General features: G+C 44.6%; 1 protein-coding gene across 4 annotated transcripts in view; it reads left to right on the top strand.

Moving 5' to 3' along the window:
* The first annotated feature begins 6,352 nt into the window (after window positions 1–6,352).
* KNL1 (kinetochore scaffold 1) overlaps window positions 6,353–11,821 on the top strand; it is an 86,515-nt gene continuing 81,046 nt past the window's right edge. For all 4 annotated transcript variants that reach the window (XM_019519007.1, XM_019519009.1, XM_019519010.1 and 1 more), the window contains exons 1-4: window positions 6,353–6,404; window positions 7,870–7,909; window positions 8,970–9,029; window positions 10,696–10,757. In XM_019519007.1, the coding sequence (XP_019374552.1) occupies window positions 6,370–6,404; window positions 7,870–7,909; window positions 8,970–9,029; window positions 10,696–10,757 (197 nt within the window). In that variant the 5' untranslated portion in view covers window positions 6,353–6,369. The remainder of the gene's footprint in view (window positions 6,405–7,869; window positions 7,910–8,969; window positions 9,030–10,695; window positions 10,758–11,821) is intronic.

Below are 11,821 nucleotides of genomic sequence, written 5' to 3' on the forward strand. Positions count from 1 at the left end.
GCTTCTCACGGGGGGAGCGCGGGGCCGGGGCGCTAGTGGCACTGGCGGGGGGAGGAGGGTTGGGGAGTAGTGGAGCCCGGTCCATTTTCGCCGCCCCCGTGGCGGCCCCTGGGCCTCGGCCCCTCCGCGGACGGACCACTCGGCCGGGCTGCCGGTGCGGGGGAGGGAGCCGCACGGCTCGTGGCGGCGGCAGGTGACAGATCGAATCCAGGACCGCAAGTTGCAGCAGGAGAAGTTGAGGTTAGATATCAGGAAAAACTCTGACGGGGCGGGCAGCGAAGCCCTGGGACGGGCTGCCCAGAGAGTCAGTGGTATCTCCATACTTGCAGGCTTTTAAGACTTGGCTTAACAAAGCCTTGGCTGGGATGATGTAGTCAGGGCTGGTCCTGCTTGGAGACGGGGTTGGACTGGAGACCTCCCGCAGGCCCCTCCACCCTCGTGTTCTCCAAATCTCTGCTTTACTGCGGTTGCTCAACTTCTTCCAATCCCAGACCAGGCGCTGCAGCTCCCCCCGCCCCCTTTTGTATTTCTTGGGAAGATTTGTGGACTGAGAGATCTTGAGGAAGCTCCTGTCTCAACCCTGCTGCTTCCAGCAGCTGAGAGGGGGCTCCAGGCTGGCCTCTCTCTTGTCCTGATGTTGCTGGCCCAAGGGGAAAGGGAAACGGAAGCCATGCAGGAAGGAATGGAAAGGATTTGCTGTCCAGTTGGGTTTTGAAGGTGGAAGCTTCATCTCTGCTCCCCAAATCTCCTTGGTACCATTTTTTGTCTTTGAAGTATGCCTCAAAGTGCTGACACCAGGGTAAATAGCTGTGATTTGGCAAACTTAATTGTATGGAAAACAGGCATGGAGCACTGAGATGGCACAGGGAACTGAGAATGGTCGTACCCTGTGCATGGCCCTGGCCAACAAACAGCTAAAACAAAGGTGGGATAAGAAAACACAAACAGCGATGAATGGGGCAGTTCACATTTCTGAGTTCTAGTTTCAGGCTGTATTTATCACTCCAGGTGTTTTCAAATAATTAAGAACATATCACTGAGATTAAAGTTCTCTTACACTTCTGAGGCTCCTGTTATTTAGAGCTTGTCTTGGTCTATGGACCTGCTACAGAAATAATTGTAAGCAGAGTCCCCTAATGAACATGCAGCATGCACAGCAGGAAAGGGTTTTTCGTCAGACTTAGTTGCACCATCCCTGAAAATGATTGAAGTGTAAAGGTCTTGTCCATGTTACAGAGTTGTGTCAGCGTAGCTGAAGGAGTGAAAAGGTCATGCCCAGCAGCCAGTGTATTGACAAACTCTCACTGGGGACCTAGCTCTTCTGGTAGAAAACAACTTTGGCCCTTCAGGAGAACTGGTGCAATACTGATGGCAAAAAATGTCTTCTGCTAGTAGAATTTCATTTCTACTGGGGGGCTTCTGCTGCTATAGTTCAGGAACCAGCAGCCTCATGGTGTTAGCTGACAGAAACCTCCTTCTGTCTTATAAATGTTTCCAGCCCAGGGACTTGCTGATGTAGCTATGCCAGCCAAACTTGGTAATAAATACCAGACCTGAGAATCAGTTGCAACTGTGGACCCAGGGATATATGAGAGATGGAAGAGGAGAGGGCAGCCTAGAAATGACTGGGGTTGAGAAGAAATGTTGCATGTTAATCTCTTTGTATACATTAAAACAGGGATGTCAAACTCAGCCCAGGTTGGATCTAGACTGCGGGGGTTCCTCCTAGGCTAGATCTGTGGGGTCCATGGCTGTCACAGTAGTGGGGCCAACTGTGGTAAGAGTCTGTTGGGGTAAAAGGGACTGTCGCATCCTTTGCTTGCCCCTCTACCATCAACAGCCATATCCAGCAAGGCAACAAGCAAGGCCCCAATTTCCGATAGCCTGGTACACCAGATGGAATAGCTCTGCAAGTCAGATCCAGCCCATCAGCCATATGTTTGACACTTCTAATTTAAACTGATTGTCACCTGAGAATAAGGAATAAAACTGTATCTCATGTCTGCATTTTTCTGTCCCTGCTCTGAACATCTCTGCACTGATGTTTCTATCATACGACTATTGTCACAGTTAGACCATAACAGCAAGTACAGATGGAGGAAGATCATGTATGAGCCACCTGATGTCCCTTGTATGTTTTAAGGAACCATCCCAGAAATCACATTTCTATTCTGCAGTAATTTCCAGATTCTTATTTTTGCCCTGTGAAGAATTTTCACAGAACTAAAATCTTGCAGTTTCATTTTGGAAACATCTACAATGAGTTCTTGAAAACATGGCTCCCAGGATTCCTGGTGGTTATTAAATGAAATTGGCTTTCTTCTTGTTAGTTTAATTTCTGCCCACTATTGGGTCTATCACTTTTTGTCAACGGTGGGCAGTGTGAGACTGACAGGAATCATGCCAGTTCAACTTAATTGCTGCCAGAGTTTCCAGTCTCCAGAGCTCAGGAACAGACAGGGACTATGAGGATTGCTGGAGATCTTCACCACAGCAATCAATGTGGTGAAGTTTCATTAGAGCCATAGACCCTGCTGTTCAAAGTGACTTGCCTTGTAGGTAGGAAGGCCAGAAGTCCTAAGAATTCCAGCTGGAGTCAGGATTCTCAGGATTTCCAGGCTGTCTTGTTGGGGAACTCTAGCCTCAGGGTAGTTTGTATGACATTTCCCCCCTAGAGATGTCCCCCCTGAAAGCCAGAGCTCTTCAGCCAGTCAACTGATAGGAAACCAGGCAGGCAAAGGAAGCCTCCTTTTGCTTCATTAGAACATTTTTGTTTTAAGGTATTGGCATTTTCTAATAAGTTTTGTTGGGAACTGTCTGACCAACTCTAATAACTACACAGGCTTAACTCTCTCATGCTGTCTTCTACAATTAGTACCTTTTTCCATGAAAAAACAAAATCAAATTAAAAACACAACTCCCTCCCCCACAATTCAATAACAAAAATGGAACTAATACTGAGTGAAGGTTACCAGTGGTCCCTTGTTGCTCTTCTGAAACATTGTGCTAACCCGAATTTGTACTAGGAAACAAAATGAAGGAACAGTCCACCCCTCTGAGTGCATTCATACTCTGTCCTCTCTGAGCTATGCCCCGTCTGCCAATAACATGCTTTAACTTTCTACCTTAACAAATGTTGCAGAGGACTCTGGGAACAGAACATGTGAATGCTGGACAGAATCTAACACCTTTTATTTGCTAGGGTAATATTTATATTTAGCTCAGGTGCAGGAAACAGAAATGCCTAATGCCTTGCTGATATGCAGACATAGAACCTACTTTGCGCAGACCACCCTGACTTGCACTCTGTTTCACTCCCTTTCACCTTTATAGATTCATAGACATTAGGGCTGGAAGGGACCCTGAAGATCATCAGGTCCAGCCCCCAGGAAGTCAACTAGGGTCAAAGGATCCCAGCAAGATAAGCATCCAAACATTCCTTGAATAAGTCCAGAGTAGGTGCCTGCACCACTTCTGGAAGGAGTCTATTCCAGGCCTCGGGGCCTCGGCCAGTAAAGAAGTTTTTCCTTATGCCCCGCCTAAAACGGTCATGGAGGAGTCTATGACTGTTGGTCCTTGTTATCCCTTGGGGCGCTCTGGTGAACAGACATTCCCCCAGATCCTCATGTACACACCTTTCGTACTTATAGGCGGCCCCCAGGTCCCCCCCGAGCCTGTGCTTTTCTAAGCTGAAGAGTCCCATGGCTCTCAGCCTCTAATCATAAGGCCTGTACTCACCCTCTGATCATGCACATGGCTCTCCTCTGGACTCTTTCAAGTTTCTCGACATCCTTCTTGAATTGTGGAGCCCAGAGTTGGATGCAGTATTCCAGCTGTGGCCTCACCAAGGCTGAGAACAGTAGGATGATGACATCCTGAGATTTACTTGAGAAGCATCTATGGATGCAAGCCAGAGTTTTATTTGCTTTACCAGCTGCGACATCACATTGGTGGCTTATGTTCATCTTGTGGTCGATCAGGACCCCCCAAGTATCTTTCAGCCGTGGTGCACTGCTGAGCCTATAAGCGTGCTGTGGGTTTTTCCCCCCCCCCCTCCCCGAGGTGGAGTACCTTGCATTTTTCGGTATTGAACATCATCAGGCTTATATCCGCCCACTTACTAAGCTTATCCAAGTCAGCCTGGATCACTAGCCTATCCTCAGGTGTGGACACTATGCCAGAAAGTTTATCATCAGCAAACTTGGCCAGTCTGCTTCTGACACCAGTGTCCACATGGTTGATAAAGATGTTAAAGAGAACCATTCCAAGGACAGAGCCTTGGGGGACACCACTGGTCACAGAGCGCCATAATGATTCACTTCCAATTGACTACTACTCTCTGGGTCTGACCTTGGAGCCAATTCCCCAGCCATCAGACTGTGGTGTAGCTGAGGCCACAGTTGTCCAATTTTTCCATGAGGAGATCATAGGACACCAGATCAAAGGCTTTTTTGAAGTCCAGATATATGATGTCAATCTCTTCTCCCTTGTCCAGGTGATAAGTCACCTGGTCATAGAAGGAGGTGAGATTAGTCAGGCAAGACCTGCCTGTGACAAACCTGTGCTGGCTGTCCCTCAGGATGTTACCATCAACCAGCTTATCAAGAAGGGTCTCTTTGATAATTTTCTCTAGAATCTTACTGGGGATTGAGGTCAAGCTGATTGGCCTGTAATTCCAGGGATCTACTTTCCACCCTTTCTTGAAGATGGGTGCCACATTGGCCTTCTTCCAGTCTTCAGGTACTTCACCTGAGCGCCAAGAGTTTTCAAATATTTTTGCCAATGGTTGGGCTATGACACCTGCCAGCTCCTTGAGTAATCTAGGGTGTAATCTGTCAGGACCAGCTGACTGGAAGATGTCCAGCCTCTTAAGGTGTTCCTTTACAAGGTCTACACTGATGCTGGGTATAAATATGCCCTCACCCTGGCTGTCCCACGTCATGCAAGGCAGGGTGGTCTCTTTGGGCTGATGAAAGACTGACGCGAAGTACCCATTAAGCAGGTTGGCTTTTTCTTGGGTGTCAGTTATCAGTTGTCCCATTGGTTCAGCAGGGGTCCAATGTTACCCTTGCTTTTTTTCCGACTCCCTACATATCTGAAAAAGGACTTTTTATTATCTTTGATATGTGAAGCCAGATGGAGTTTGGTTGCAGCCTTGGCTTTCCTGGTCCGCTCACTGCAGGCATGGACCAGTGAGCAGGGGTGGTGGCTAACCTGTGGCGTGGGTAATCTCATGGCACAGCAGACTGGAGAGGGGGGACAAGCAGTATAATGGCTAATTCTCCGTTTGCTAGTGAGAATATCTAAATGCAGAGGAACAACATCCATTGTGCACCTATCATAGTAGATCTCCAGAAATGCAATTCTGGTTTACAAACTAACTTTCAGGTTTTTTTCAGTCTTTAAATCCTGAAAATTTACAGCTGGTCAGTTGATGAGCCAAATAATGCCAGCCAGCAACCTATTATTTGCCCAGGGTCTCAAATATTGGTCAACATTCCATGACACCAAGAATGCCCTGGTATAGGTGGCAGCTGGCTAGGAGTGACAGCTGCTTGCTCCCAATCCTGCAGGAGTCAGGGTCCAAACAAACCCACATCCACTGTCCTGCTCCAATTATGAGCAAGTACTCCCTTCCCTGCTTCTTAGTTCTTCCAGGCTCCTTTCCCTTCCCAGCCCCCTGTTGAGCCACATGGGGCTGCAGGAGCTACTCTGTGCCGAGAAAGGAACCAAAGCCAGCAGCATAAAAAATCTAACATATCATTTATAGTTGCTATGTGTATTTTATTTGTGTGTTAATTTTATTTTGTAGCTAGTCAGGCTGACTCTGGCATTCTGGAATAAAATCCAGGGAGAAGAACTGTTCAGTTTTGAATATTATTTACATCTATGCTTACTTAACATTGTTATAGTAATTCATTACATTTTTTAGAATTTAATTTCATTGTTTTGCAATAATAGTTAACTTTTTTTTGTAATTAGAAAAACTATAACCTGTTGAAGATTAAAGTTCCTCTCTTTACTCTTCTAATATTTTAACAATTAAAATACTTGCCCAGCATTTGCCAATATCTTTCCTGTCAGTTGAGCAGGGTTTTTTTTGACAAGTCAAATATCCAACACTACTTGGAGCTGGTGGATCAACCACCTAAGAATCTAACTGTTTAGTACAGAGAGAAAATGCAACTCTTTAAAACTCCGGCAGGTTTGCATCCTTTCCTGTGACTAAAAAAAAAATAATGCATGTTATACTATAATAGTAGTGATTTGATTTCACAGCTCAATGTGATTTAACTATTGTTTTGACTCTTAGGTATTGTTGTGGTCTAATGCAGTATATTTTTTACAGGAAGAGTACATCCTTCAGAAATGGACAAGATTTTTTCAGAGCCAAATGAGGAAAAGTAAGTTGATGAGTCCACTAAGAATTTTAGTGGCAAAAGCTGCTTTCTTTAATAGTAAAGCTTCCTCTTGCACCAAACGTAGCATCTGGCTTCAAAGATGTTGAAGCCTGTCTCGATCCCAGAAGACACTGAGAGCTTTCCTACTATAAAGGAAAGTTCCCACAAATGTCACAGTAGTATGCTGTTTAATGTCTCAGTAAGAAAAGTGTTAAGTTTTCTAGAATTGTTCTGTTGACTAGTATTAAGAAAAACTCTGCCAAAAAGTCTTAGACTAAATTGTTTTAAATTAAAACTAGGGGTGCACTGATAAAGATTTTCTTCGCCGATACCGCTAGCCAATTATTCACTAGGCATATTGGCCAATACCAATCCAATAAGTGATTTACAGGAGTGCAGCCAGGCAGTGTGAAGAGCAGCACCTCGCAGGTAAATCTGTGGAGCGGAAGGGGCATGAGGGAGAGAAAGGGTATGGGGGGAGCAAATCAAGACCCCCCACAGTGAGGGAGGGAGTAGGCAGGGGTTGGGAGTGCTGCCCAGCTGGGGTGGTGAATGGGATCCTGGGGCCAGGGTGGGAAGCAGGATGAAGCCACAGGCAGCTCATCCAGGGTATCAGTGTCCTGGCACTTAAAAATGGCAGCGGGGTCACTTGAATATCAAATGAGCTTTACTTCAAGCACCGGTGCTTTGATTTTTAAACACAGGGATGCTTCTAACTGGAGCGGAGCTGAGCGCTGCAAAGGCGGATGCAGGCTGCCTGCTGTGGGCTTGGGGTTCTCTGCCTTGCTGCCTTTGCTTCAGGAGGCACGTGCTGGCTGCACATCCCCTGCTCACCCAGCAGCAGGAGGTACAACTCGCCTCCTCCCACAACTGTGGGGCAGGCAGGGGATGCACAGCCAACACATAGCTCCCAAGGCAAAGGCAGCAGGGTGGAGAGCCCTGAGCCCGCAGCAGGCAGCCCACCTCTGCCCTTACCTCATGTACAAACCTGGGGGGAACATTCTCCCTATGCATCCCTCTGGGGGTGGTGCAGCAGCAGGAAGCCACCCCACTTCCTCCCTCCTTCCCCCCCCCATGCCCCCTGTGCGAGCTGCCTACAGCTCCATCCTGCTCCCTGCCCCTTCCCCTCCATAGACTTGCTTGCAGGGTGCTGCTCTCTACGCTGCCCAGCTGCACTCCTGGCCACATGTATGTGTGTGGCTCTGCACATGCACACTGCTCCACCCAGAAGGCGTATTATATTTATCAGCACATTACCGGTTACACCAGCCAAAAAAAACAATAGCTGCTAATGTTAATTTTTCTTTTATCAGTGCCAATCCGATATGGCACCAATATATCAGTGTACCTTTAATTAAAACAAAATTGTCCATTTTAGAAATTTGTTTTTGCAGATGGCAGTTATCTTGAATAGCTTAAATCTCTGGTGTGGACTTATGCACTAATGTCTCTGTCTTCCCCCCTCAAGTGATTGTACAGAACATGTCAGAAAGAAAAGGCTTTCCTCGGTGAGTCTGACTTCAATTACATTTTCTAGGATAAGATATTTTATCACTAGAAGCTACTAAAAATGTTCTTGCTTTTCTCATTAGCATAAAGAAAATCCACAGAATAAGAGAAAATGAGGTGCCAGTGCCCATCTATGTTTCTATGTCTAATTATAGTTCTTGTTGCTTTTATAATTCACTCAGGCTATTTAATTGTTTTTCTCCATATCCCATTGAAATAGCTATTTGCTAGATATACTGGTCAACTGACCAACTATTTTTTTAATTCTCTTAATGTTGCATCATGGAAAGAGGATGGAAATATGCAACAAAATCTGACATAATTTTCATAGAAAGATTTATAATTAAAAAGAATATACCTGGCCTCTCAGCAGGTAGCTCTTTGACAAAAAGGGAAATTATGTCTATTTAAAGGGGAAGCTTATGTACTTTATTATCTACCAGAATTGGAAGTTTTTAAAACAGTAAAGGAGGCGATTCAGACATGCAGAGTGACTTATCTACATGAATCTTGCTTTCTTATCCCTTTTCTAATATTTGAATCCTATACACTGCTGTTGCCAGATAGAATTCTGAATGGCCTTGCCATGCAGAAATCTACATATCAGGCTGTTGTGGTATTTGAAGCCCTAGTGGTTGGGAAGCAGCCATAAGGGAAGGGAGAACTGCTGCTTATGACAGCACAATAACTTGCTCTGTAGCTGTCATGTGTGCTTGATCCTGTAGGGACACAAGTGTGCTAAATCACCACAGCTTTGACCCTGGTTGAAGCAAGGTTAACAGTTGCAGCAATTTTGTTACACTTGTATAGATTCACACACACCTAAGGGGTTACAGCTTAACAGATGCTGTATAGGCCAACCCAAGAAGTAGCTGCTTCTCCCCTTCTGAAACCACTACAAATGTCCATCCTCTAAAGCATGTGCTTTGACCCCGATTATAACAGGAAATAGTGACTCCATTGCACATATTACTAACGCTACCTCATCTTTTTATGAAGTGGCCAGTTGTTGGACCCCAAGTTAATATCTTCTCAGCTATTTTAAATATTTATTTTCAGATTTTAAAGGTTCCACGCAGTCCCCTTCAGGACCTTGGAAGTGGAAATGAATTCACTCAGGTAGACTGATATTTTATTTAAGTTAAAATATTTGCTCTGCTTAGTTCTTTACTTTTTGTATGGGCTACTTGACAAAACAAGTTTCCTTGTTTTGAGAGGTAGGAGAGACCTAATTAGCAATTATTTCAAGTATTTCAAGGAAAAGTTTTGCTGTGCTGCCACACAAGTCTTTTGTAAACTACCCTAGTTAAGCAATTCTTAGTCTTGAATCAGAAGTGCTTGATCACTAAATGGGACCAAAGAGAGCCATACAGCTGTGAATCAATGTCTTAACATTCCATTATTCTGTTTACATTGATTCTGCATCAATATGGCAATGTCATTACAGTGACACAATATATTTACTGTAAAAGTAAGATCTTATGCCAATGGTTCTTGGCCAGGGAATCATAGCATGCAAGGGTGTTGCAAGAACCTTTCAGGAGTTCCATGGTACGGTTCTGCTGCCACGACACCCAGCTGGAACTGCCCCACGCATCTTGTGCACAACCAGATTTGGTAAGGACTGTGGGAGGAGCATGGTGGACCTGCCCAGGAAGTACTGTGGCAGGACTGCATACTCCTGCCTACTTTAGGTTTATCACGGCCCTAATGCAGGCAGAGTGTGCACTTGTGCTGCATCCCTTCCTGGTCTGGCTGCACATGAGACATATGGGACAGTTCCACCTGGTGGTGGCGGTAGCAGCACCCCAGTGGAGAATCACTGAGGTAAGCTGAAGCCCTATAACTGTGGTTCTTGATCAGAATGCTGCCAAATTTTACAAAAAGATATGGAATGATGCCCCAAATCTAAAAAGTTTGAGAAACACTGTACTCTGTTCTGATTTTGTAGTGGGGCTAGGAGGTTGCTTTTTACTTCCTTTTCTACTACATCCATACTGAAATTAATGCATCCTTTTTCATCCCATCCTTCCTGACTAGCTGCAGGGATTGAGAGGAATTCTGTGAAATCTTGCTGAGCATCATTTACATTTTTTTAATATGTCAAATAATGAGAGAAACGTATCATTAGTGTTTTGCTTGCTGTGCTGAATACAAGATTGATTCCTGAAAGAGCAGTTCCACAAGAGCTACTTGCTGCGAAGGTGGGATATAGAAATCCAGAAAAGGGAAGAAAGGGAAAAAATAGAGATTGGAGGTTATTTTGTTCTTGATAAATTAGATGTGGTTATAGCAAAATTTGCAGCAATTGTGATTTAGAAAGGGAAAATGTCAGGCACATCCTAATATTAGTATCAGGCACTGTTTCCCAACTTTTTCCAGCCCAAGGCACACTTAGATTAATAAAAATTTTCCGTGGCACACCTGGTAAAGCAATCCCCATCCTCATACCTATTGTAGCTCATTGCCGTGTCAAAATTCTGCGGCACACCTGTTCATTTCTGACAGCAGACTTTTGTGCCATGGCACACTGGTTGGGAAACGCTAGTATAAGGAACAGGCAGTGTAAAAAGAAATTCTTTAAGGGCTGCAGCATTACTATTTGCATATGATTTCCAGGCTTGTTGCTCTAATTAGCTGTTAAAATATGTCAACATATGTATAAGTGTGTCACATATATTGTATGCCCAAGCTTTCCCATGGAATGTTGTACTGATTGCATTTATATGGAATAAGAACTGCTACCTATTTTCCAATCAAATGGTTATGCCCTTCACATTCTTAGGATTACCATGCTGAGAAACGTCGGAAGAGCTCTCGCCGTGTCAGCTTTGCAGACACCATTAAGTAAGTTCAACTGGGAGTCTGATTGTATGTCACAGGCAGTATGCTGGTAGCCACCAAAAACAAGATGTGTTCATAGGTTTGTAGGAAAGTAGGGCTGGACAGGATCTTACCAGGTCATCAGCTTCAATTCCTTGGTCCAGGTAGGATCATCCCTCACTAAATCAACCCAACTAAGTGTATGTCTGACCTGCTCTTGAAACCTTCCAAAGATAGATATTCTACAATTTATCTAGGTAGCTTGTTCCGGTGCTTTACCATGCTTACAAGCAAAAAGTTCTTCCTAAACTCCAGCCAAATTTCTCCTGTTGAAGCTTGAGGCTATTGCTTCTAATCCTTTCCCCTACTGCCACAGAGAAGCCCATCTCCATTCTCTCTGTACTAGCCTTTCAGGAATTTGAAGTCTTTTATCAAATCAGCCCTGAGTCTTCTCTAAATTAAATAACCCTATTAGGGGTTGTGGAAGAAATCAAACTTCGCGTTGTGGTTGAATCAGAACTGACAGAGCCAGCTTTTCTTTATTTAGGGCTATACTGTGATCACAGGGAGAATTCCATACAGCAAGGGGAATCACCCACTTGTCTGTTTCAAAGGATTTCTCAGACTCTCTAAGGTTACAAGCATATTTATACTTAAGACAGAGAAAGACATAAAAAAATATACCTTGGAGAAACAAAACAATAGTAAATTACACAGAAACTTAGAAAGTTTTACTTAAACAAACTATCTATGCATAGGGCAATATATCAAGATAACCCAAGGAATGTAGGCATACGGATTCCTTATCTCAGAGCAGTATCAGTACATCTGGTCTTTGTCTGTTTTTCTAGTCAAGTAAGCTAATTACTTCTACAGGGTGCACCAATAAAGATTTTTTTTGGCCAATACTGATTAATAGTCTATATCAGCTGATATTGATCTGATTGCTGATATACAGCCCAGCAGCTTGGAGAGCAGTGTCCGGCTGGTAAGTCGGCTGGGGGGAAAAGGGGCGTAGGGGGACTGATTGAGCCCCCTGCACTGAAAGAGTGTGCATGGGGTGGGGTGGAGGCAGGCATTGGTCAGCC

This window comes from Gavialis gangeticus, unplaced genomic scaffold (genome assembly GCF_001723915.1).
Source record: "Gavialis gangeticus isolate Ggan-Ray unplaced genomic scaffold, GavGan_comp1, whole genome shotgun sequence".
NCBI lineage: Eukaryota > Metazoa > Chordata > Crocodylia > Gavialidae > Gavialis > Gavialis gangeticus.